Here is a 26241-nt window from a genome sequence, read left to right as displayed (position 1 = left end):
CAGCAGGAAGCCTCTGTTGCCTGTCCATCAGTGAACACAGAGCTCCAGTGCAGGAAGAATTCTCTGAAGGGGAAGAAACCAGGGTCCTGGCGGGACAAGTTATGTTTTGTAAACCACTGCCTTACACTGAATCTAAGGATTTTATTACCACACTGCACCAACAGCTAGCTAATCTGGCCATCTGTCTTCTCCCACAACCTATGCAGGTTCTTTGTGCAGAAGCTACATAACACGACATTTGCAGGCTAGGATTTACTCCTTAATCGGCAAGTACAGAATGCAATTTTTCAAAACCACCTTATGTTTCACAATGGAGAGGATACGCTTACAAATTAATGGGTTGTTCTCTCCTTGACGCATGTACTTTAGTATCTGTAGGAGCTGGGCTGCCCACACAACACAGACTCATAACACAATCTTGAAGGTGTAGGCACAAGCAAAGGAGCAATTTTTTCTTTTGAAAAATGTGAGGACCTGTACAAGTTTCTCCTTATTAACAGGGATGTTGGACACACTGTTAATTCAGTGTCTGAAACACTCGGTATGAAAGAAAACACACAAAATTCAAAGGTTGTAAAGCTGAAGAACAAACTTTCCTTTTGAGAACAGCAAGATCATGGGATGAATAAATTATATTCTTTCTATAACTAATGATAAAACTTCTGATACTATGTCACTTCACATTCTGAAAAAGCCAACGACTGTAAAGACTGTAGATGGAATTGTTAATGGATTGTTCCTCTTCTGGGCATTCGGAAAACTATAAAGTTACTTTACAGCTAGTTGGCTTCACTTAATTCTCAAAAGCAAACATTTGAATGACTACTTTTACACAAAGTTTCTGGGTATTAAAATAAAAATAAACTTCAGTGTTTATGCACTCTGTATTCTTTTGACTACTTGTCTATTTTGTCTATTTGGAATTCCTAGTAATAACAATAAAAGCCCAACTGCCCCATCAAGGCTCAATGTTTCTGTTACAAGAATAGGATAGTGAATTACCTTCTCTGAGAGTATTGCAAAATTGAAATGGGGCTCATACATATGAGGTGCTAAAGATGAAGCAGTCTGCAGCAAAGCTCTTGCCTATGTAGAGAAAGAAAAAAAAATATAGTGAAATCTGTGAGGGAGGGAGGGTAACGAGAATCTAATACAATTTTCATAACTCTTAAAAGAAATCATCCTGTGTTTTCTTTACTAGGCCTTTACTAAGAAAGCCATCATCAACTCTGTATGGGTTACACCAATAGTACCTTTAGGCATAATACAGTTTAATAGCATTGAAATGAATAAGACTCTTGGTTGAGCCAGAAAAAACATGTTGGGACTTATTCAATTAAGCAATTCAGTTCTAAACACTCAACAGAATATATTAACGTGATGGTTTTACCCCTGGCTGGGGGCCAACTCCACATAGCCACTCTCTCACCCAGGATAATTAATTAAGAAAAAAGCATTTAAAGTGCCACCCCACTGTATTTATCTGTTATCTCTGATAGCACTGTCTTAAGCATCCCTGAAAACCTAAATTTTACCATAAAAATTACAGTTTTCACACTGAGAAATTTTAATAAAATTAACTCCTTTTTTTCTGACTAGCAAAATAGCAGCATTAAATCTAATGAAAAATTAAGTATCAGAGTGTGCGCTGTCATGCTGCAAATCCAATACAAAATTCAGGTCAACTTGTGAATGCTTTTACTAACAAATGGAGAACTTCAGGGGAAAAAACCTGATCTTTTAAAAACAAAAGCATCTGTAAACTGTGAAGGCAGAGTTAAGAATTTATTAAAACTCCCTAAATCTGACAACTTATGAAATAACATTGTGAAATAAAGATAAGCAAAACATATTTCATTTTTAATTCTTGTGTGCATAATTTTATTGCTATGATGATCCTGATTTTTAATTACCCTGTGATACAACAAGAAAATAGAGAATTTTAAGCTAAAAACTAAACCAGAAAGGAAATAATTGATTACAATGGAAAGGCTCTGCCGTGCTAATTATTAGCAATCACAACCTCCACAACTGGACTTAAGTTCCACCTGGGAATTAAATGTCTGTAAATTTACTGATTATCAATCTGAAACTCAACCCAAAGTTTATTTGTCACTGGAAACATCCAGTGCTGGGCTCATTTCAGTGTTTCCATGGTAATTGCTAGGTTATCTGAATAAACTTAACTTTGAGAATATGATGCCTCCACCTCAGGGAAATGACATGTTTCTTAAGTGCAAAAGGGTCAAAGGAAGCATTCTGCTTAGGCTGCTTAACACCAACCTGTTCAATGCGACCTTTTCGCATTTCCAGCACAGCCAAGTTGTTGTAAGCTTCTGCATAGTCGTTATTGTTGACTAACGTTAGCTTGAAACACTGGTAAGCCAGATTCAGGTCTCCTATCCCCTAAAAGTAAGATTGTATTTTAATTTGTGAAAAGATTGGAAACAACATGCATCTGTTCTGTTTGGAGCATCTTTTCACCCATAAGTACTACTATGGAATATAAATTACAGTAAAACACTGATCAGAACCGTATGTGCTTTCTTCCCAGACCCTCTCATTCGCTTCTTATTCTTCCTCCAGACAGAATCGTTTCTCTCCAACACAAACTTCCATGCTCCAAGTGATATTCACTTCATCTAATTTAACTTTTAGATGTCTGAAGTGTCATCTAAAGACTACACTACCTGCTACCGTCTATAGTAGGGTAAGAAAAACAGAGATGTCTTCAGAGGGGAAGCCGTCTTGCCCCTCTGTCTCTACACAGATTAAAAAAAACCCCACATATAAGCCTAGTTTCAGACGATAAAAATCAAGGGAGATTTATTTCTTTGTATGGAGCAGCTGACTACTCTTTAGTGCTCTAGTGTTATGACCAACACTGATACAGCATCAGGTCGAACATTAAAAGTGACAAATGCTGAAAAATGTAGGCACATCAGTTCAATTTCAATGTTTCAGTATAAATTAATGTGTTTATCCTCACTGCAGTACAATCGAGATGAACAGTTGAGTTTCTCTCTGATTTCAGTTAAATCATACTCGGCATTTGAAGACAGCTCATATTAGAAAGCTGTCAAAAACTTTAATTCAGTAATCTTATTCTTGGCACGCAGCTAAACAGAAATCTAACACAACTTCTGAAAGAACATCTGCAGAAATGGGCAATGAATGCAAATGAGTGTAGGAATTTAACAGACTTTATCATACAATTACACAATATTTTTATAGCTGCCTATAAGACAAAGGAACATGACTTCTCAACTATGCCATACCTAATGCTTTAGTGTCTGCTACATGCTGCTGAATACCTATTTTTATGACAACAGAAAAGGTCTAATGCTCCATGTAACACAAATAACAGCTCAGAGAAAAATATCTTGAATTCTATTTTTTTGTCAGGTTAGTTTGTATTGCAGCAAAGGCCTTCAAGGGCTACATGTTCCCTTTTCAGAACAAGGGAAGGTTAAAGACAGTAGGGAGGAAGCATCTTTTAGCAGGAGTAAGCCACATTCTGTGAAGACGTACAAAACCTTTTTCTTCTGCCTCCTGCTCTCTACTGAAGTGCAAATAAACCTTTAATCCGTACTGCATTTTATCCTGCACACTATGGGGCTTCCTAGTTATTCTTTTTCCAGTTTTTGTAAAATTATTTTTATTCAGAAAGGTTGTTAATATTTTTCATACCACAGCCACGTGTCCCAAGTTGTACCACACATCTGCTGTCTCCTCCTCATTTTCAGCCAAAAACAGTGCCCGTTCAAATGAAGATAGTGTCATATCATATTGCTGGGCATAGAAGCAACAGAGGCCCAGATTGTTAAAAAGTTGGCAGTTATAAACACCCATCTGCAGGAGCCGTCTAGATTGAAAGAAAATATTTGTTTAATTTCTATTTTTAGATTAATTTCAAACAAGAGTCCTATTCTAAATTGCAAAGTTCTCTCCTCCGTTCTCCCTGTTCTGAGCAGGTGCAACAACCAAGTGTTATAGTCTTATGCTTGGCAGAGTTTTCATGAAGGGCAGTGCAGGGCATTTTTTATTAGTAGAATCAAAGCTGTGCAAAACAGCCTTTGTGTAAATTAGATCACTTCTGTCTTTTTGACTGTGCCACATGATCTGACTTTACTGTAACCCAGAGCTGTACCCAGACTTTCTGCATTTCCTCTTTCCAATCCCTCAACCTCAATCAAGCTGTAATTTGTTGCAGTTACTTTTTACAACTCTTCAGACTTCAGTTTCTTGCTTGATTCCTGTCCTTCAGCACTGCTCTCATCAGTACTAGTACATCTAGTACGTGAACCTAAATTAATTTTACATTTGAAGCATTAACTCAGATTTTGTTATTTAATGTGTGTTTTAGAAAAGAGATGTTTTATAAAAATTCTGTTTATTGATATTTATAGCAAAAACTGATGCACTAAGAGGGCCAGCAAAAAAAGAGGGCTGCTGTCTGCAGCATGGCTGTGAGTTTCTGAACCTAAAGCATAAAAGAGTTCAGGTCCAACAGAAATTAGATGGTAGAGCTTGTATTGACTTAATCTGCTCTTAGACTTAAGAACATGAGTCAGATTCTTTTGCACTGTGACTGTATTGAAGTAAAAAACAAGCAGCATTGTTTAACAATATTTTATTTCTTTCAGGAAAACACATGGGAACTCCCAGCCCACGTTCAAGTAAGGGATTGTGTGGTCGCAACTGCTTGTGACTTCAGGTGGAGTTTTTCAAAGACTACACTTTTTCAAAGGGCTAAAAAGGAAGTCCATGTGTCTTCTGAATGCAACTAAAGTTGAGAATAAGGTCAAATGGCCTCATCCTCTAAAAGATAATTTCTTGTTTATTAATCAAATAATAACTGCTTTGATAATCTTTGTTGATACTTCTACATACTCCGCATGTAATGATGTCAAGTTTTTAAAAGAGAGATGTAATTATCACTGGCCAAGAAGATACGGAAGTTGGTATGCTGATTTTATGGTGATATTTGTCGAAATGGTCAATCATCCTCCCATGCCAATCTCCTAAGGTTCTTCTTTTGCTATCAGCATTACAAAAATCAACCCTTTGAATTACCACCCAATGCATTCAGTTCCCCCTTCCTCCCCACAAGTGTAGATACCTATAAAACCGCAGAGCTATCTCAGGCTGGTCTGAATAAAAATGGTTACTCCCAATGCATGCAATGGCTTCCACATGAGTATTGTCTTGTTTTAAGACGCCTTTATAGTAGTCTGCAGCCATGGAGATATTGTTCATTTCCTATACAATTAGAAAAATTCAGTTTAATTCTACTTTTTATCACCAAGTTTTATCATAAAACTTGTTAAAATGTCAGACTACTGAGTGCTTAACTGAAATTAACTATGCATGCTCTTACAGTTCTCTGATCGTACAACGCAACATCACCAATCGTCATCTTCACAAGCAACACACACATCTACGAGAAGAATGCATATTAATTATCAGTGCTAGCTGTACCTGTCATTAAATCTATGCCACACCTACAAAAAAAAGATTTATTTGGTTTTTATTTTTTAGAAAAAGAGATAGCTCACAAGCTTAGCATGTGCACTAGGCATCTGCTACTTTTTGCACAACGCCTTGTGATACACAGTACTGTGCAGTCAGTTTCCCAGTGTGGTAACATACAGTAGACTTATTTCCCCAGTCAATGTCTCAATTATTTTCAATGCTTTGTAAGTCAACTCATGAATTGCTCTGAACACAAATGAGAATAAAATTGCATATGAAGAATTATTATGTGCCTTTGAAAACAGGAATCATGGATTTATTACCAAAACTTGTACTAGCTAGGATATGCCAGTTAAGAGAACTATATTGTATATGCTTGGATGTATGCTACTTGGAAGATGAATTAGAGTGAACTCATTGCTGCAAACAATGTCACAGTGTCTCTGAGGAGTGCAAGTCACCAAAGGACCCTACCCCGTATCAGAAGAAAATTAAAAGATAAAAACACACTTCTGTGTTTAGAGAGGAATAATTTCTACCTGTGTGCTGTAAGTAGACTGTACTTTCAACATGACTAAAGAGTAAGCTCTTATTTAACCTCAGTAGCACATTTAGCTATGAAAAAAAATATTTCTTGTGATTAAAGAAAATAGTACTAAAGCAATCTGTTTAAAAATAATGTTTTTTTAAAAACCAAAAAAGTCTACAACTCTTCCCACTGTCAGAAAGCACGAACAGAGAACAAAAGCTCTGATTAAGATGCCTGATGCATATATTCCACTTGTGAGTCTCTGTAATGAGAACAGCCCTGTGCTGCAGTACAAATCTTTGCTAATGAAGCTACAATCCTTGCACTCAGGTGTCAGTGCAAAACTAGATTCTATCAACTATATGCTGCTCTTTAATAATTCCTTAAAGGGTTATTATGCAATGTTATGTATGGTTGTGCAAAATAATATCCATATTAAAAACTGTTTAACAATGCAGAAAGAAAAGCCTCCAAAAATTATGCAGCTGTTTTCTTCCTTGCTGAAGGACAAAAAGGATTTAATATGAAAATGGATTAATGCTTAGGGGTTAGACAAGAATGACGGGAACAGGAAAGAATGCCAAGTATGAATGTAGACAAAAAAAAAAAAACACACCATGACTTTGTTTAAAACATTTGCTCTGGAATAGTATCATTACCAGCTTTCAGTGAAAAATGATATTAAGTCCACTGTTTGACATGAAAATACACACTTTAAAAATACAAAATACATGGTTACCACGCTAAAATGAAACTACTTTAAAACTAATCCTACTTAAAATAACATCTACTTCCTAAACTAAGAAACATTCACATTCCAACTGCTCTCACTGGCTTAATAAAATAACAGTAACACATAGTGCTTCTAATAAAGGCAACATTGACAAGTAGACTATTTTGCTGTTTAATCCTGCTAGCAGGCTGTTGGTAACTTGAGCTGGTTTAGTACTATGAAACATATACAAACTAGACCTAGCTACATGGGCAACATCTGGACCACTTGACTTAATGGGGACTTGCTTCTGTATGTCAAGAGTAAATAGGATCTCACTAGTGTAATTAACCATTTAAACAAATAAGCCTGCAAGTCTCCCCTGACATTACTTTGCTATCTTTGTGTAATGTTGCCTGGTTTGCATTAGTGATACTGAAAATTAGCGTAGCTAATTTTTGATGACCTTACAGTTATATTCAACTATTGGCCCTTTTTTCTTGCTCACGCAGCTAACCTTGGCCACAATCAGGATTGCATAGTGGGTGCATACCTCGTAGATTCTGGCAATTCCACAAATAAGAGTCACTTCTCCAGGAAATCGATCTAACCCTTGCTTGAAAAGGTTCAAAGCTGTTACAGGCTGATCCAAGCGCAAATATACCTAAGTAAATAAAAAGTGTATATAAATGTCAAATGTCTGACATTTACACTTGTACTACTGTTTAACAAAGGAGATAAATAAAAGGGATGTCACATGACTTTATGCAGTAAACCATAAGCTGCGATGGTGAATAAGACTGGGAAAATAATGGAGTGAATACTGAATAAATCTCTGTAATGAGGATAAAATAGGCTAATTAAGATAATTAAATTTTTCCAGACATTATTAAATCATTTGGACATTAGTAATAAACCAAAGAAGTATCTTGTTATTTATTATCATATCAAAATAATGTACTTTAACACTGAGGTGAAGGTATCACCTTGAATATTTCTATGTTTAATATATTTTTGAAAACTTATCTTTAGGCTTGAAAGAACTGAATCTTCAGGCTGATAGTGCTGGAATACCAAAATATTTTACTTAGTCAAATAAGACTGCACTGCATAGAGCAGTGACACTTTCAAATTTCCTTACTGCTCAGCCAACCTCCCCTGTCACAAACAATAAAATCCCATAACAGAAAGAGGGCAGTTTGGTCTCTGATTTTGGCTTCTGTGTTGATTATGACAACATGTGATGTGGATAACATTGAGTGAGAATTGGACAGAGGACATCAATGTGTTGATAGAGACTACCTCTGCAGATGCCTGAGAGTACAACTGCAAAACCCTCCTTTTGTGGGGTACGGTAAATACAGCTACAGAAAAGGAAAAAAACCCGCACATCTACTTCGGGAAGCTAGATGGCTAGAGTGATTAATCTGTCTCCTATTGAGTGGAAAAGTGTTTTGTGCTCCTTTTATTGCTGTATCTAAAACAGACTTCAAGTCATTTGCTATAGTTTTTCATTTATAAACCATGCAACAGTTTCAGATGAATTTCACGTCTGTATTAATTTTTAAATTTTAAATAATTGTGACTGTCATGCTCCTTGTTTTCTTCTAACAACAGTTTTCTACAGCTAAATTACTCTGTAAATAGTTTCAGTGGAAAGAACACAGATGAAAGAAAATACATGACAGCTGTATATATCTTCTTAATTAAGAAGAACCTTGGCTGGCTGTTTTACTCCTAAGTATCACCTATGTGAGTGACTTCTACAATTTATCCTAAACGTGTAGTAAGCCAATGCACACTGCCACAACTACAAATAATTTCGTCTTTTCTTTGTTTGAACTGAGAGGAAATTTTAATCAGCTGGTTTTGTTTGCTTGCTTGTTTTTTGACATTATCTAGCTACGAAGCACAGCTATCTTCATATTCTTAGGGCAAAAAATGTAAAAAAAGGAGGACAGAAAACTCCCACTAGATCTGCTCTTTCTTTATCTTTTTATGTTTGCTTATGAAGTATGTTTTCTGAGCATCATGACTTAAGTCTGTTCTATTGCTTCATCTGGAAGTTAATTCCAAAGATGCACTCACTACACATCCTCTGTGCAAATATTATGCTAAGGAAACAGCCACAGTACTCTGCTACATAATTCCCACATTCAGTGGAACATCACAACATCCAACATCTCTGCAGACTGCAGAGCTGCTGTCCAGATAAGTGGCAAAAGAAATTAAAAGATAGATGGGACAAACTCCACCTACTCACAGTTGCTTTGGGGAGACCTGCTCTTTAAGACTACTACAGCTATAGTCATTAAGTTTTAGATGCTAAATGCAGAATGGCTCAATTTTCCTTTTGGTATCTCTCTTATCTCTGGTAAAAATAACCAATTTCCAGCTCTTCTGGGTCATGAAATACTTTGTAACTTCTCATTAGCCCCAACTTCTTTAAAGACTCTATTTTTTAGTTTTCTTTCGGTCTTTTATCTTTTCATAAATTACATTTCAAGGGAGAGATAGCTTTCAGGAAAATATTTTTAAAAAAACACATAGCTGTTGTAATAATGAATACAAACACAAAACTAATTGGTACTGTAGTATTGGTCTGTTTGCACAGAACTTGATGCAATCCTGTTATTTTGTTTAATAGTGGCTTAACTCAAGCCTTATCTTTTCAGTACCGTCAGACTGAGCTATATCTCAGTGCCCTACTCTACTGGCTGTCCACCCACAGTCATTAAATCATGTTGTGCGATGCTTTATACTTGAGTGAGCTGTTCTATGGAGTGGGAGGTGGAAGTTCAAATGCAGCTCCTACTTGAGCTAGTAATGAAGTGGGGGGATGCAGTCTCCCATAACAAATCACTGTTTGTTAATCTTAATTACTCTGACAATTTAATCACTCTGTGTAGCTTAGGTGTTTTGCAGAATGACTCCTCGTAGCGACAGAAATCTAACATTACTAAGCTCAATTGAGTAAACTAACCCCAACTGCTGTATTGAAGACAAGTCTCCAGCTAGCAATGATGATCATTTAAATACAAAACATAAATTGCTCAAGAAATTTAAAGGTGAAGCAAGTATCATAATACGAATAACTGAATTATCCACTAGTAGTGATGACTTCTGGATAGGCCTGTGATAGCTGACTTAAAGGGAGCTGATAAAGACCAACTGATTTCATGTCCTCCCACAACAAGAGGAAGAAAAATGCAGTTTTAGTTTCTCACAGGTCACCTTTTCTTGAATGTCTTGGAAAATGTTTAGAATCTGATGTGTACCCTGGTAAACAAGTACTTCTGAGGCTCAGCTGTGCCACTTCTTTTAAAGCTTTTAATGCCTTTATTTTGACAGAATATTCTCTATTTCAAGGTCTCTTATTGCTTCCTTTAAGCTCACTTTGTTTTGATTTTGCTTGTGAAGCTAGGATTTTGAGCTTCACTCTTCACTTACTGATTTATTGCATTATTTTCCTAGGAGACCCTATATAGCTATATTGTTCTTCATACTAGAACTCTTCTTTAGCTATATAATCCTCATTAGAGTTTAGAGTAAAGAATACAGTAACGTAGGAGATTTCTTTTTTCTGTGTGTGAAATCTGGAAGCTTCAAAATATTTCTGTAAACTACAGACGTCAATTTCAACTGTTAGCATGTATTGCCTCAGGTCTATATGAAGATCACACACTACTAAACTTCATAGTGTATTAAGCTCCACAGTCAGCTATTCTGATGTATGGACTTCTCAGGGATAGTCTGGAATTTCACTTCATTCTTAAACAAGCAATTCTATGACTTACTTTTGCCAAATACAAGATTGTATCAACCATGTCCTGTTGCTTGAGAGCTGACTTAAATTGTTTTTCGGCTTCACGATATAATCCTAACCTAAAGAGACAACAGATAGATATAGAAGGTATTTGTTTGTTGTTTTTTTGTTTTTTTGTTTTTTTTAAAAAAAGCTTATTAAATAACGAAGCAGTGCACACTAAACCAAACATGAACTGCCCAAAAGTAAACTTTAAGATCATATATTTGTGTGCATGTTAACAAAAAACATGCTGTTAAATATGTTAAGGCTAGAAAGACGACTATTCACAACCATGAAAAAGCCAAATTCATGACATTTGTTCCCCTTTTGTACATGCAGCCTTCTGGTGCTAATTGAATACTGATGTACTCATTTTCATAGGACTCCTTCCTGCTCTTTATACAGAATGGACAACAGAAAATGAGCAATTAAAGTCATGTCTCAACCTCTACCCACATGGTTTTGGAGCAGAATTTCCTCACTCATGGCAAAGACCACATAGATACTTCCCACTGTAACACTTAGGGAATGCTTAATCATCTATAAAACACTTACTCCTAGCCTCATACGGGAAATGGTGAAAATTCTGCTGCTGATATTATCTTTAACTGTGTGTGGAAAGCATGCTGTATTGTAAACGGCACCACAGCTTAAGACTGTCCAAGCAGATCACTTGGGAGGGGGCAGTATATGGCACATGAACCTCACAGAAGTCTGTTTCATCTCAAAAGTATTTGGTTTGCCGTTTTACTGTAGAATATTTTGCAGTACTCTGTAAGTGCTATATAGACTACAAAATTAGGAGGATTGTACCGTTCCAACAACAGGGAAAAGGTACACTTTCTCATATACAAATTGCCTTTTCTCTCTTTCAGACAAAGAGCACATATACTTGGTGAAGAAACAAGAAACACAGCCAGAACAAGCCAGCCAAAACAAATAAATGCGGCCAATGGGGACATAAGGAAGTTTTGGATTCTGGAAGTACACATGCCTGCTTGGATGCTTTAGTCTATTCATAAAAATCCTGAAAGTGATGAATGACCTCTAATCTCAAAAAACTCAATGTCTAATCTTCTAAAGAACATCAAAAAGAGGTTAAGGATAGAATTTCATTAGTTTGGGTATCTAAAAAGAATCAATAGTTTCAAGCCAAGATACAACATGGAATTTTAAAGGGCTAACTGCTTTGTATTACCAGCCTGTTCATACGAGAATTGCTTATAGAATTGTAAAGACTGCAGATGATGCTTCAGTTTTTTAACAGCTAATAACGTATCTGTATGTTTTACATTCTTGGGACAAACTCATTGTAAAGAATGATAAGGGGGAGCTGCCTCAGTACATTTGAATTACGGGAAGCAGGGCTGTATCAGGAGGAGTTTCATCTGATTTGGCAGAAGTGGCTGTTACAATCATAGCTAGATCCTCATCAACTACTCTAAACTGCTTGCAACAAGCTCTCCTCCCTGCTGTTGCCACATAACGGTGCACAGCACCAGGGTACTCCTAAGTCATTTGTGCCAGATGCTCTGGTACGGGGTGCCAGCCCTGAGGCCTTGGCATCTTTGGAACTGATACCTCTTGGGCAATGTACCTCTGGCAGAAATTGTCTTAACGTGAATATTTCATTTTTAATTATTTCATCAATGTGAAGTCCTCATTGACAGTTAGTTTCTCAAGCTAATACTGTAATATTCATTTTGTGTGGTCTGATTTAATAATAGCTCTTTGCATTTACTGACTTTTGAAACAACGACTTTGAAACACATTAGCAAAGGTGAAGATGCAACTAATTCAGTTACTTAAAGGTACTCAATGTTGATGCCTTTACCTCAAGCAATTGAACATAATCTCCTTGTACATTAAAGGAGATTTAACCATAAGTACAGCGCTCTCCAACTAAATACTTACTGAGCTATTTCTCAGTGTTCAGCACTGCAATGTACACCCAGCAGTTCAGGTCCCGCATTCACACCCACTGATCACAGAAGAAATGAACAATGGCTTACCTATAGTAGCATTTCCCAATTTGGACTTTCCACCACCAGTCCTTGAATTGTGCATGCTCAGTGGCAAGGGCTGCCAAATCTAAAGCCTTCCAAAACAAACCCATCATCTTAACATTAATACCTTCAACATTTACACAAAGGAAAAGAACACAGTGAACAATGTAAAGATTTTTGTAAAAATAAGATTTTTAACAAAAAGTCCTGGTTGAACTTGAGGTGGGGGCACTGCTTTATGTTTACTATTTTTACAGCTTAATGCATAAAGTAGCTGAAAGGGTAATTTGTCCATGCAAGAATATGTAATCCAGATAGCTTCTAGTAATTAAAAGAAAAAACATAAAATTAATTTGATCAGACTCCTGGAGTGCTGCTTCAGAAATATATAGAATATTTGTGTAAGCCATCACACTTCTTCCATGCTTCCCATCTTTGTTCACTAAAAGTTGTTAAAAATGTAAAAATATATTAAAGTAAAGAAATCAATTCAACCAGTTTGAAATACTGTAGAAATTGTCATCTCATTGCTATTATCAGGCTGCCCCTACTTCTGGCCGCTCTCAGATGTGTATAGTAAGAAATACTTCTTCCTTTAAGAAGTCTACAGTGCAGACAATTATGTTATGACAGATAGGAAAAATAGATAAATATTCTAAGAAATATAGAGCTTTTGAAGAGGATGGAGGTCTAAAATCTCTTTTACCCGCTATCCTTGAAAAGTAGGCAGGCTAATCAATGTGCTACCATCAGCCACCACAGACAGAATCTACGGAGCTATAATTTCGACATTTCTGTTAAAACAAATAGACATGTTCTGTACCAAAACCTACCAAAGAAGCAACTGTTAGTGTTCCTTTTTTTTAAATTCCATTCTGTCCCAGAACATATCAAAGCCATGCCATGTTTTTTACTTATATTTTAGGGATATCATCAGAAATAGTCTAAAAAGCTTTAGCATAGTATTTTCATAACAAAGAAACAACTTTTTTTTTGTTTTGTTTTCATAGACATATTGTAGACCACAGAAATCAGAAACTAATTATCTATTAGGAATAATATAGGAAAGATCTGTGCACTGGACACTCAGTAGCAGAGGAACCAATAATTTCCAGGCAAAAAAATAATCTGGATACTTGAAATACTAGGAAGAGCCAATTTAGTGACATCCACCACTGAGTCTGATTGCTCTTCTTCCTGCTGGGAAAATATGGCTGCAAGTAACCAACGGGTGTAGATTTGACACAGCACAGCAAAGTCAGCAGAGCTATGACAACTTTGACAAGTTGCTCTCTTAGCTCTGTGAGAAAGAATAATTTATTTTCTGTAGTAATTCAGGCTAAGGAGTTGCATTGATGTAGTTCTCAAAGAGGCATAGTTGTCATTCCCTGCCTCTGTGACAGGAGAGAGAAAACTGAGGAAAGCTTACAAGTCTGAAGTCACTATTTTCCCAGTTAGGTGGAATGATCTTTGAAGACCTCAGATGGCAGCCCTTACCTTGGTTGCCCTTTGTTTCTTAATGGCTTTGCAAATTGCACAACAGGGGCCTCTGGATGCTACAGCTATCATGGGGAAGAAGCTTGCTTCAAGATAGAAATTATCAGTTTCCCTTCCAGACAAATACTTTCTTTCATATGAAGATATATAAGCAATTTTGTCCCAGTAATGGGACAACTTGGGAGAGCAGTTGATCTGCCAATAAAACCGAGAAAATATCGGTTACTTTTGTTGTGTTTACAAATGTATATACAATGTGTGTGTCTGTCAAATACCACATCTGCTTCTAATGCAGCATGAGCAGCCACTTAAAATGAGTAAGGATCATACTGCAAATAATGTGCTTCAAAGAGCTTTCCTTACGAGTGCTCCAATGACAAGTACTCAAGGAGAAGGACTGAATTTCAGAAAACAATCCCTTCTATAGCTACACATTCAGCTTTCTTCCTGGTACCCTAATTATTTCTGATAACTATTTTATGCAAGGATAACAATTCTGGCTGCTATTGGAAAGTTGTAACTAAGACTGCTTCAGGCTTAGCAGACACTAACATCAGCAGTTTATCTGTCAGTGCAGATCCTGAACTCTACTGGGATCTTATTACTAACACCAAGAAACAAGGTATGACTTCATTTTCAAGTTAGTTTCTGAAATTAAGTCCTGTTTTTATACTTTCCTATTAAGGAAGTAGGAAAGGAATAGGAAAATCCTGTTTCTGATACTTGACAGGTGATCACAAAACCTTTAATATAAAAATACTACAAATGATACCAATATTTTAAAAAGTGTTTGCCTGAAAAAGCTTTGTGCATATCAATGTCAGCTTTTTCCATGCTTGTAGTTAGACTGTCTGCTGGTATTACAACAAAATCTTTTGACAATGTGGCCTTTGAAATGTTAGTAAATTGATTAAAATAGACTTTCAAAAGTCAAAGCCTTCATCTTGCCATGTCAATACCAACTGCTAGCATATTTCAATTTCAGTTTGCTGCAAACTTTTTTGGTTTTTAATTGCACAGTTTAGGTACAAATCAATGTTCAATCTGCACAGCATATTAATTTAAAACTAATCTATAACAGCAGCAGTGTTATGCCTGTCCTGCACCCCTGTGCATTGCTGAATGTTGGTGCAGTCATACTAATAACTAGAAGGGAAAAACTGCACAGATTGTGGATTGCCAGATACTGGTATGTCTTTTTAAGGATTTTTGCTTCTAATGTACATATCAGAAAAAAACCCACACTGATTGTCCCAAAAGTTTTAATAAACTTTAGGATATAACCCATCATCTGGAAATGCTGGTCAGCTGAAACAGTTACTCTGCAGAGCACTTAGCGTAGTTACTCATGTATGAGGAGTCCATTTCAGTAACAGTCTTAGCTCTGGGAAGCCTTTCAGAACAAATTGCTTTTACTCACTGTTCTTATATTTGTGCAAGTAAAAATAATAAAAACCCCTAGTATTTAGTGCGTTTTCTGGGTTTTTTTGTTTTGGTTTGGTTTTTTAAATTTTCTAAAAGAATGAATGAGAGTGTTTTTAAATGAAAAATTATGTAATTATTTAATTGTAACTGTAGTTAGCATGATTCTGAGATTCATTTTTTTACCACTACTTTCCTTAGCTATACTGTATTATAACTAAGACTTCCAAATTGTCTACCAGCTGTAACTCAGTATAAAACAGCTTGTAGAGTTGTGGTAATTTACTATAGTATTGACAAATTAAATTTGTTTGAAATGTAGTAATTTCATATCTAGTATTGCATGCACCAAGAAATGAGATGGAAATTACAGGAAGCATCTGCTGCTTCTTTCACTTGCTGTTGAACAGCAGTAATTCTCCCAGCAACAGTTATCGACTAAAGTCTTATTTGTAGACAAATCAACATAAGGTAGTCTATGAGAGAGCTGAGTAAATTACATTAGCCACAATTGATTTAACACAACTTTTGGTGAGTGTCTTCCGGATTTCTATGGTCTGTAAATCTAGTATAATTCCTTTATAGATTTCTATCAGAAAGTATATACTTCAGAGTATTAGGAAGAACTAAGGAAATATCCAAAGTCATGACTTCTGTCCCCAAGTATATATTGTACGCTCATTGTTCTTCCTCAGGACAAAGTGTCTTGTCATCATTACCCACCTGTGAACAATGGTAGAATACGATGTCACAGTCTACTGCTGAAAAAAGCAGCAGCTGAACTATTCCTGTACAAGTCTTTTAAACTGCCCTGCTCTTACAGCATTTAGCCCATAAAATGGCTTTTAGAAATAGCTCAAGGGGTACAGAAAGTCAGTTATTAAATATGTGTGTTCAAAAGGAAACAAGAAGAATAATGGATAGGGTAATAGTAATTTCTTCAGAGAAATACTTAATTTTTCATTAAATAAGATGAAAGATTTTGAATATATTTGCAAGTGCTGAAAAACCTCAGAGCTTCCCTCTTCTATCATCTCCATGTTTCTGATAATTGATAGATTAGAGATGTATTTACTTTTAATTTTAACTGAGTTCCTAGCATTATTTGTCCAGCTGAATGCACACCGACTAATGATACTTCTCAACTGAAATTGCTGAGGCTTTTTTTTTTTTCTTTCAATATACAGGCTGAATACTAAACAGAAGATAAATAATAAAACTGCCTTTGCTTCTTAAATAATAATGGAGTTAAGAACAGTACAGACGGTTCCAAATCAGCACAGTGACAAAGGAAGGATATCGTCACTAGTATTTCTGTGTTTTATTTGCAAAACTTCAGGAACTGGTCTTCCAATTCTACCCATGCAGAAAGTCCACAAGTAGAGGCTTTTCAGTCTATACAGTCCCAAACTTCAGACAATTTCCTAGGTTTCCAAGCCTTACAAGATCCTTCATCTCATCTCATGAAGACGTGACCCATGCTGGAGCACTTCATGAAGAGCTGCAGCCCATGGGAAGGACTCGCGTTGGAGAAGTTTGTGGAGAACTGTCTCCTGTGGGAGGGACCCCACACTGGAGTAGGGGAAGACTGTGAGGAGCCCTCCCCTGAAAGGAAGGAGAGGCAGAGACAATGTGTGATGGACTGACCACAGCCCCCAATCCCCATCCCCCTGCACTGCTGGCAGGGAAGAGGTAGAGAATTTAGGAGTAAAGTTGAGCCCAGGAAGAAGGGAGGGGTGAGAAAAAGTTTTTTTAAGGTATAGTTTTTTTCTCATTATCCTACTCTGATTTCATTGGTAACAAATTAAGCTAATTTCTCCAAGTCAAGCCGATATCACCCATGACAGTACCTCATGAATGATCTCCCTGTCCTTAACTCAAACCCCAGAAGCATTTCATTGTTTTCTCTCCGCTCTTCAGTTGAGGAGAGGGAGTGGTAGAGTGGTTCTGGTGGGCACCTGCTCAAAAAAGAGAGCAATCCATATCTTGGTATTTGCAAATTATTATCTCTGATTGTCACCCCTGTAAGGAAGGACTTCTCTGTCTTAAAACAGCCTTTAATGCTTCATTTACTTAACTCAGATGTGATGTACTACCTGCATCCTTAGTTTAGCAGAATACTGACAGAAATAACTGAGTGCTACTTAATAAAAACTGAAAATGGAACATATGAATTACTCACATTTTTTACGTCATTTTCATGGTGAAAAATATATTCGAACAATGCCTGTCAAAAGAATATTTAAAATGTTGTCATATTTGAAGATAGAAATCAATAATACTATTTTAGAGGAATACAGAATCTTGATTATGTTAGGCAGAAATTATTTCTTTGTGAAAGCAATCACATTCACACATTACAATTGCTGACGTTTACATTTAATTAAGACTTGAATAGACAAAAACTATAAATGTGCTACACTGCCATTACAGGAAAGTATTTTAATTCTTAATTTGTTGCAAGAGATCAGTGGAATTGTCTCTGATCTTTGGTCCTTACAGTCACTTTAAAATAAAAAAAAAGGCAGCTATAATTTGAAAGTTAATATAGATTTGAAAACCTGGTACCATTTTCATGACTTTTTAACTCTAAAATCAAAAAGTGATCTAACAAAGACTTTTTGCAATATACAGTTAGGTGCTTATATAGTGCGAAATCTAATTTAATTAAACACAGGTTTACTAAGAATGCAAGCAAATTTTGTCTTTGGGAAAAAAAATTCTAAACTCTGCTGAATTTTGGGATCTATAAAGGAAAAACTTTGTTTTATTTGCAGATGATAAATTATAACAATATTGTGCTTCTGAAACTCAACACACCATCAGAACATCAAAGTTTAAAGAAGTTACATGCATGAGCTATGCTATAGTAACTGCTCATAAGCCCACACCAATTGCATTGCAAGATAACTGCATCTTTCTTTACTCCTGTATAAAGCTAAGCAAGTCATACTACCTTGTAGCTCTTCTGCACTAGAATGCAGAGTATGTAACAGGTAATGGGGGTGGCATTTTAATTGAACAAAATTATGCTGAAAGATACTAGATAACTAAATGGAGACTGGCAGCATCTATTCCCAGAAATGTAGTATGGGTGCTAGTAACACAAGGTTCAATTGAGTTAAACGATGTTTTTCTGCATCCGAATCACAGGTCTTAATTGCTTCAAAAGAAAAGAACATTTTCCTAAATTGTAATTATTCATTAGAAAGCACTAAAAGAAAAATACTGTCCCATGAGGAAAGACATAAAGTACAAGACAGCGGTCTTCTAAGGGCTTTCATAACTCTTCTGACAGCTTTTCTTAGACAAAATTCTTAAAATATTTACCTTGAGGAAACTAGAGAATTACTAATGAATTGTCATGTCTGCTGAGGAAAGCAAAGCACAACCTACTTTTCTTCTACTTTTGGTCAGAAACGACTCTGAACAGATGATCAAAAGACATTAAAGAATTATAAATAAAAACAAATGTATAGGGAGATTAGAATAGGTGGATAACAAAAGAACAGAAAATAAAGAAGCAGTGGAGCATTTCCTTCTCTAGTTCAATAACAAGGAAGCATTCAGTAAAAGTGAGTAAATCTTGCATGGCTGCCATGAAGAACTTACTGCTGTTACCTATAGGCCCTGACCTTCAAAAGGATTTAAATGACTGAACATTCACTTGGATAAAAATATCTAGAGTTACCTTAATAACTCCATTAAAAATCCTCAAGCTAAAATAGATAATACTTCCTGTTTCATGTCATAAACCAGCTGCTGAGATTTACCACAGGGTCTCCCTGCAACAGGTGATACCTCTTATGTCTACAATGGGGTTTCCTGCAATAGCCCTTAACATGGCTGATGCTAGTCAGAGAGAAGCCACATTCCTGTATACTTCAAAACATCGGAAGACCTAGTCATGCAGTGAAAAGATAATCTAACTTAGAAAAGACACAATGAGTATACTTTGCAAACATGTAAGGAAGAAGTAGGTAGGAGGAGCATACACCAACATGAATGCATACACTAATTATGTACATTTCATAGTTGCAAGACTTATCATCTTTTTACACCTGGGAGAGGTGACAGGTCAAAGTGTTTTAAAACTTTGATTCTTAACATAGAGTGCAGTCTGCAGTCTCACCTCCTGCTTTGGCTTTAGCCTTAATGCTATCTTGTTTAAAAAAAAGTTATAAATTCAAAGTTATATAAATCCAAGGAGTTATAGCTCCAAATTTAAGCTTAGATCTTACATTCTGCATGAAATGTTAATGTCATAATGTATTAGCTTCATAACACTGACAAGTACACTTGCTGCTTTTGGATGTTTCTATGTCTGTTGCTGTTAGCCTCTTTTTCTATGTCTCTTGCTTAAGCCTCTTTACATACAAAACTGAACGAAGACAGAGCTACCCCATCATCCCAGAAAATGCTAATTAAAAACCAAAATTGTTAAAATTATGTATTTCTCATTCCTGAGATCTGTTGCTGAGAATAAATACTTCATCTGAAAGCTAACCTACCTACTTAAATTCTATATAGAGTTACCAAACACAATTAAAAGCTATATGTCTTCAAGAAAAAGAACTAAGCCTAGTTTCTTATGGATGTCTTGTGTTTCTTAATCCTTCCCAGGTTTCTTACACTCTCCCTATTTTACAGACTGCTATGGATTTAGAATAATGTGTGTGCTGGCTGATTACTGGCAAGGACATAATCGGACAAAAGGCCTGCAGTTTTTTCAGAACTAATAAGGAACTGACTCATAACTGCCCTTAGATGATGGTTTGGAAGTCTTTCGTTATCTCATCAGATAAGAACTTAACAGTATTTGACATCTATTCCTCCACCTAGTATGGTCAAGACACCAAGGGACAGAGATGCAAGGAGCAGGTAAAGAATACAGTGCAATCACACAAAATTTACTTCCTTTGAAAACCACATTGAAAAGCAATGCCCTACATCTACATCAAGTCTAGATCAAGTTTTAAAAAGTAAAGGAATTTGATAACTGTTTATGAAAAATAATTAACTAAAGTTTTGGATGGGAGGAGCTAATTACTACCAGCAGATTGTCAGGTACTGCTCGTCTTCTAACAGTGTTCACCACTATGTTTCTCAAAACAGACTGAACACATAATGGGTTCTTTCAACTCTAGGTTGCTAGCCAAATATAGATCCTGAGATCGTGTCTCACAGTTGTTTGATACCTTGTGCAAAATGAGTTGTTGGTCTCAGCGCAACAGTTGTTTTTTTGTGAACTAAGTATGCACAGAAAACATCTATACAACTAACTGGTTGTGTTGGGGAAAGATTCAACTGAAAGGCCAGAGAGTGGTAAAACATTACACAACTTTTAGGTCTCTTCCACTCAGAGCTGAAACCCATAAGCTGGGAAGATAACCTGGATAAACCTGTTCTATTGGCAGACAGTCTCAGTTTCAATGGTTGTCAATCATAAGATTTCAACTGAACGTGAAGAATTCTGAACAAAAATATTAAATCTTTTTAAAGAAGAATTGCTAACTCATGCCATAAAACCAAAGGGAAAAATCCAAACCATTTTAGGCCAGGATTGCCATCTATTTGTACACAGAACACATTTCTGGACACTAAGAAGGGTCTGAAGTATTTTTTTCCTCCTAGCTTTTTTTTAAGTTGTCTTTCATCACTGCTATATGCACAGTTCAAAGTTATTTACCAATGGAATATTTTATTCTATAAAAATGTTTTTCCTAGGTTATACCTTCAACATAACCTCTTCAGACATATTTTCCATTTCAAGTCTAGTAACCGCTCTCAAAAGATAAGTAACACATTAGTTTTAGTTTTCTGAACTTACATCTACAACACAGTTCATCACCAGTTTGTATCCCCAACCCCACGTAGAGTTACATTAGAATGATGCCAGAAAATATGAAAAAGATATCACAACATTAACCAAAATAGTTACATACCTTTGCCAGTTTGGGTTTTTGAGCATATTTTGCTAAATTTAGTCGAGACAGGTTTATGAAAGGGCCATCTGGATTTGTTAGCATTGAAGCCTGAAGGAGAGAAAGATAATTTTCAAAATATTAGTTGTACACAAAAAACAACTACTAAAAAGCATTTGTAGATGCATTGGCTCTACTGTGCAATACAGACTCTTACTAAATTTCACTTTTTCTGAGAGCCAGGAATTTGTCCTACTCCCATATAGTCCCTGAAAGAGGTTGCATGAATTACCTTCTGGAATTACCTTTTTCTTCCCTCTCTCCACTATTTCCATAATGTGGCTTCGACTAACTGCTAGCTGGACTAAAGGTAGTTGGGATATGTAAAAAAAAAATAAAAATATTCAAGATTCAGCAAGACCAGTTCTTACCTGCACTAGTGAGAAGATATCACATTTTGCCATTAATGTGATGTTAATCTGTATTACATACTCGTACCAGTTGCAGTTTATTAATTTTGCCAATAGAACAGGATAAAACTACTATAGTTCATTTCCCTTATCTTCTGAAGTGACAGACACTAAGAGATTAGTAATTGTTTTGTAGCAAACCAAAAAACTTGGAGAAGGCTCAACATACTTATGGTGAAATCACTTCATAGTCTTTTCATGGCCTTCATAATAAAAATGAGTCTCACAGAACTTGTGAATTTTGAATTTATGAGAATTTTAGTGAACTCGTAAATTTATGTAATTTTTTAATATAAACAGACTAGCAAACTAACAAGAAAATATTCTCAAACTCTACTTTGAAAACAATTTGAACAAAAAATTAAAAATGCTCACATCCTTCAAACTTGAGTTTAGATGTAGCTTTTAAGCCAACTACAATGTCACTGTACCAGATACCATGACCAATAAAGCCATTGTTCTGAGAACAAAGAACTTACCGTTCCTAGCCTGACATATCCCCCGGAAGCACTAGTAATTGGACGAGATGTGAGAGCTGTTCGAGGTGTTTTTATAGCCTGTTCCATAGTACTTGGCCGTCCACTCTGCGTGCTGGGTCTCACAAATCCTGTAATAGGTCTTCCTGATTGAGTTACTGGCCTGAAGATGTTAAGCACATTATCCTTATGTTGAGTGGTTTTATCAATAGAGAATTTAAACATATCGGAAGCAGTTCATTTTCAGAAGTTAAATTTAGATTCGCTCATTTGTAACTAGACACATCTTTAAAAAATAAGCAATCACATACCTAACAGCTGGGCTGGGGCCTCCACCTTGGCTAGTTCCAGGTAGTTTCAAAGATGTTCCTGGTCCTATAAAATAAGAGCATTTCTCACTTCACATTGAGATACTACACTCTTGTCCAGGGGACTTTAAAAAAATATTGTGTCTTACAATAAACTGGGAATTTCTTTGTTCAAACTGAGGGGACAGAGCACTAGACAAAGAAGACAAAAAGCAAATACTGATAAATTGTCAGGCTATTGCAAGAAAACTGCCACGATCAATATGGTTTCCTCACTTCTACCTTTCCCATTCTCTCCCCTATCCCACTTGTGGGGAGTGAGCAAGTGGCTGCGTGGGGCTTTGCTGCCTACCGAGGTTAACTCACAACAATTCTCAAGAACATCTTAGAAGCAACAGATAGCATTGAAATAGTAAAGGTTACTGGAACAATGAGATCATGTTAATTTGAAATGGTATATTTTCTGTCTGGGACTAAAACAGCACTCAGAGTAAGTAAACCAAAACCTTCAGCTACAGGGCAGATGGAGAATGATATGTCAGCAGACCCATGTAGGACCCCCACCCACAATTCGGGGCACGGTAAAGTTCAAACTCATCTATATCCAAAGGTCATCAATGAAAACACCGAATTGGCTTGAGCTGAGGTGAACAGATGAAGGGCCCCCCTTTTCACATATTTCTGTTTTGACAGTGGATCATTAAGAATTACTAGTTCCTGCATGTAGATTTTCCATCATCTTCACCGACATTTGATTATAGTCAGTTTTTCTGACCTCCTAAGTGAATGTCTAAGAGGTGGTTTTAAAAACTTGGTTAAAAACAAGATGACATCTATATCTTCTGGTCTGTTCAGTGCTTGTTACCATGTACAGAAAGAAATTAGATTTAAGTTGATACAGCCAGTTCTTGACAAATCACTCTATTTACTTTCTAGATACTTATGAACTGCTTTTATTTGAAAGGTTTCCAAGAACTGAAGTTAAACTGATAGGTAGATAGTTTCCTTCCTTCTTTGTTTCCCCAACATAAACCCCAAGTTTGTCCTTTTTCAGTCTTCTCTCTCTCCTCCCCTCAAGCTGTAATTACCTCTGAGATACTACCAGTCCATTGTTTAAGTAAATTTAGACTTGTCCAAATCGATAACTTTTAACTCAATCTAAATACCTTCTAGCTTTTAGTCCCTGCTGATACCAAGAACCTCTGACTCCAGTATTGTAGTAGCCACCTGGCTATAGCTGTATTTAAAGCTAAATAATACAAAAAAAAATTTATTAATCATTATCTCCTTGGTAAAACCAGCTAAATACGTTAAGTGATCTTAAAATAAGGACCAAAACTGTGGATTCTCTCCCTTTTGACTAGCCGCACTTAGGATCTCTGTTGCTTACTTGCTCTTTATAGTTTGGTGAATCTTGAATTTTTGACTGCACAACAGAACAGTCCACCCAGCAGAGTTTCTAACATCATAAGTAGGGCATTCTTCTGAGAAATGGAGAAGGCGGCTTTCAGTTTTTCAGGCTAGCAGACAATGAACTAGTCATCCACTTTCTGAGCCTTTTTTTTAAACTATCACAATAATATAAAAAAAGGTAGGACATTAAAATTCCTTTTCTAGACATGTTTTTCAGTAACTACAGTTGTTTTGTGCTTTTGCTGTACTAGAAGAATGCTTACAGGATTTAATTCCCTTCATCTCACCCCAGGCAACTCAGTCCATACTTTGAGAATCCCAACAGAACTAGCTATGAATGGGCATCAAGAGGCCACAGCAGCGCATGTGGCCCCAACAGCGATAGAATTTAAGAGCACAATTCCACCAGTTAGTGATGACTGTAGATGACTCCTTTAACTCTCTAGTTAATGAAATAGCTGTGATTATCCATAATGCCAATTAGTACGAGTTTCTGAAAAATACGTTGTCAAGGTAACACTTTTAAACAAGATTGTAACCTTGGCTGATAAAATTGATGGTGCTAAGAGTTCAAAGGTAAAATAATGGGAATTTTCTGTACAATGATGCTGTAGGACACTTTCATTAATAAACAAGACTGATGGAAAATTAACACAGCAAAATTATAAAAATTCAAAAACTGGTGGAAGGCAGACTTTATTACATATGTGTGAAGAGGAACAGTAGTTGTTTCCAGTGGATCCTATAGAGTTTAGTAATTATTTAATAATGCAAGACTGAAAGCAAAATCATTATTAAGACAGTTTAATCTGGAAACCAAGATAAGGACAGATGCAAAATTGAAAAGGACATGTAACTCATGCAAAAGGATTTTAAATGCTTGGGAAGTGAAGTACAGACAATACCTCTTGTAATATGGAAGGTATGACTACACATTTTTAAGTTTTTAAGTTATAATTACAGTGGGAGAGCATATTCTGGAAGATTTTCCTTAGAAGGGACTGACGAAGCTGAAAAGAGCTGCATACAAGAAACAATGACAGGAATGAAGCACTGCCCTGCAAAGGAAGAGAGGAAAAAGTAGAGAAAAGCAGAAAAGAGAAAATCAGTTCAGAAGATGTTTGCAGGAAATGATACAGAAAAAAGGTGATGGCAGATTCGGCCAGACTGCTGCCTACAGTACAGGCACATGGGTAAGATTCACAGTACATCAAGGGCATATATTTTTCTCTAGTTTACCACAGTGCCTAAAGAAGTCAGAAAGGAGTAAAAGAAATAAATGCACTGATGGAAAAGAGCTACTGAGCACAGAGATGTAGAGGAAAAGCTGACAAAACACTATGTGACTGAACTCCCATCTCACAGGCCTAAGCACTACATCAAGATCGTGTGGTGTATCTCAACATTGACATGCAACCATAAAACAATCTAAAACTCTCCTCGTAGCAATAGCTAAAGGTCGTATCAGGTCACTTCAGTATGTACTATTTTACGCTAGATGACAATCTTGACCAATCTTAAGCTCTTGTTACTTCAATGCATTTAAGTGAAAGTTGTTCTTACGTGCGACTTGAGCAATGGCATTTTCATCTAGCATCATCTCTGCGATTCCTTCTTGATCCATATCGATTTCATCCACGTACACCATTTCTGTCAAAGCTCGTGTTTTCAGACTCCAGGCAGCCTGAATAAGGATAAAGTAAAAAGTAAAACATCTTCAAGACACCAAATAAATAATCTAATCAGGAATTCTGCCATTTTTTAATTACTATTCCCTTCACAGGTTTGACAGGTTTGAATAAGGCTTTAACAGGCTTAACCAGCTGGGTATACCCACCGGTTGCCTGATGGAGGTAAGGGGACCAAGACTTTAGACAACTCTTTTGGAGTGGAAGAGCAATAGCCACTGAGTTTGGAGGACAGAATTTCATGCCTCATGGAAAGTTATGACTAAGTTAGGTCACAGACAACTCTCAGATCCGGCATAATTCTAGCCTATGTAACAAGCTTTGTGTAGACTGTAAAGACACCAAATCAATGGGGAAAAGAAAAACCAGTGGCAGCCATACAGACGTATCAACAAAATAAGTGCAGATCTGACCACTTTGATAACTTAATATGGCTGTAATGTACTCATAGAGCAGGCATGATAAAGGGAGCCACAAGTTCAATCCCTGATCTTACTTCAGATATCATATTCA

General features: G+C 36.3%; 1 protein-coding gene across 1 annotated transcript in view; it reads right to left on the bottom strand.

Moving 5' to 3' along the window:
• The window catches only part of TTC8 (tetratricopeptide repeat domain 8), a gene marked incomplete at its 5' end in the record, with an annotated part of 26609 nt that extends 885 nt beyond the window's left edge, over window positions 1–25724 (bottom strand). The window contains 12 exons of the mRNA XM_010073108.1: window positions 1003–1086; window positions 2284–2406; window positions 3691–3865; window positions 5123–5262; window positions 7270–7380; window positions 10514–10601; window positions 12537–12622; window positions 17632–17676; window positions 21395–21484; window positions 22323–22482; window positions 22631–22694; window positions 25604–25724. Coding sequence (XP_010071410.1) covers window positions 1003–1086; window positions 2284–2406; window positions 3691–3865; window positions 5123–5262; window positions 7270–7380; window positions 10514–10601; window positions 12537–12622; window positions 17632–17676; window positions 21395–21484; window positions 22323–22482; window positions 22631–22694; window positions 25604–25724 — 1287 coding nt within the window. The remainder of the gene's footprint in view (window positions 1–1002; window positions 1087–2283; window positions 2407–3690; window positions 3866–5122; window positions 5263–7269; window positions 7381–10513; window positions 10602–12536; window positions 12623–17631; window positions 17677–21394; window positions 21485–22322; window positions 22483–22630; window positions 22695–25603) is intronic.
• Between the last annotated feature and the right edge of the window lie 517 nt (window positions 25725–26241).

This window comes from Pterocles gutturalis, unplaced genomic scaffold (genome assembly GCF_000699245.1).
Source record: "Pterocles gutturalis isolate BGI_N339 unplaced genomic scaffold, ASM69924v1 scaffold1597, whole genome shotgun sequence".
In the NCBI taxonomy this organism is placed as follows: Eukaryota; Metazoa; Chordata; class Aves; order Pterocliformes; family Pteroclidae; genus Pterocles; species Pterocles gutturalis.
This window is presented reverse-complemented; position numbering and strand designations above follow the sequence as displayed.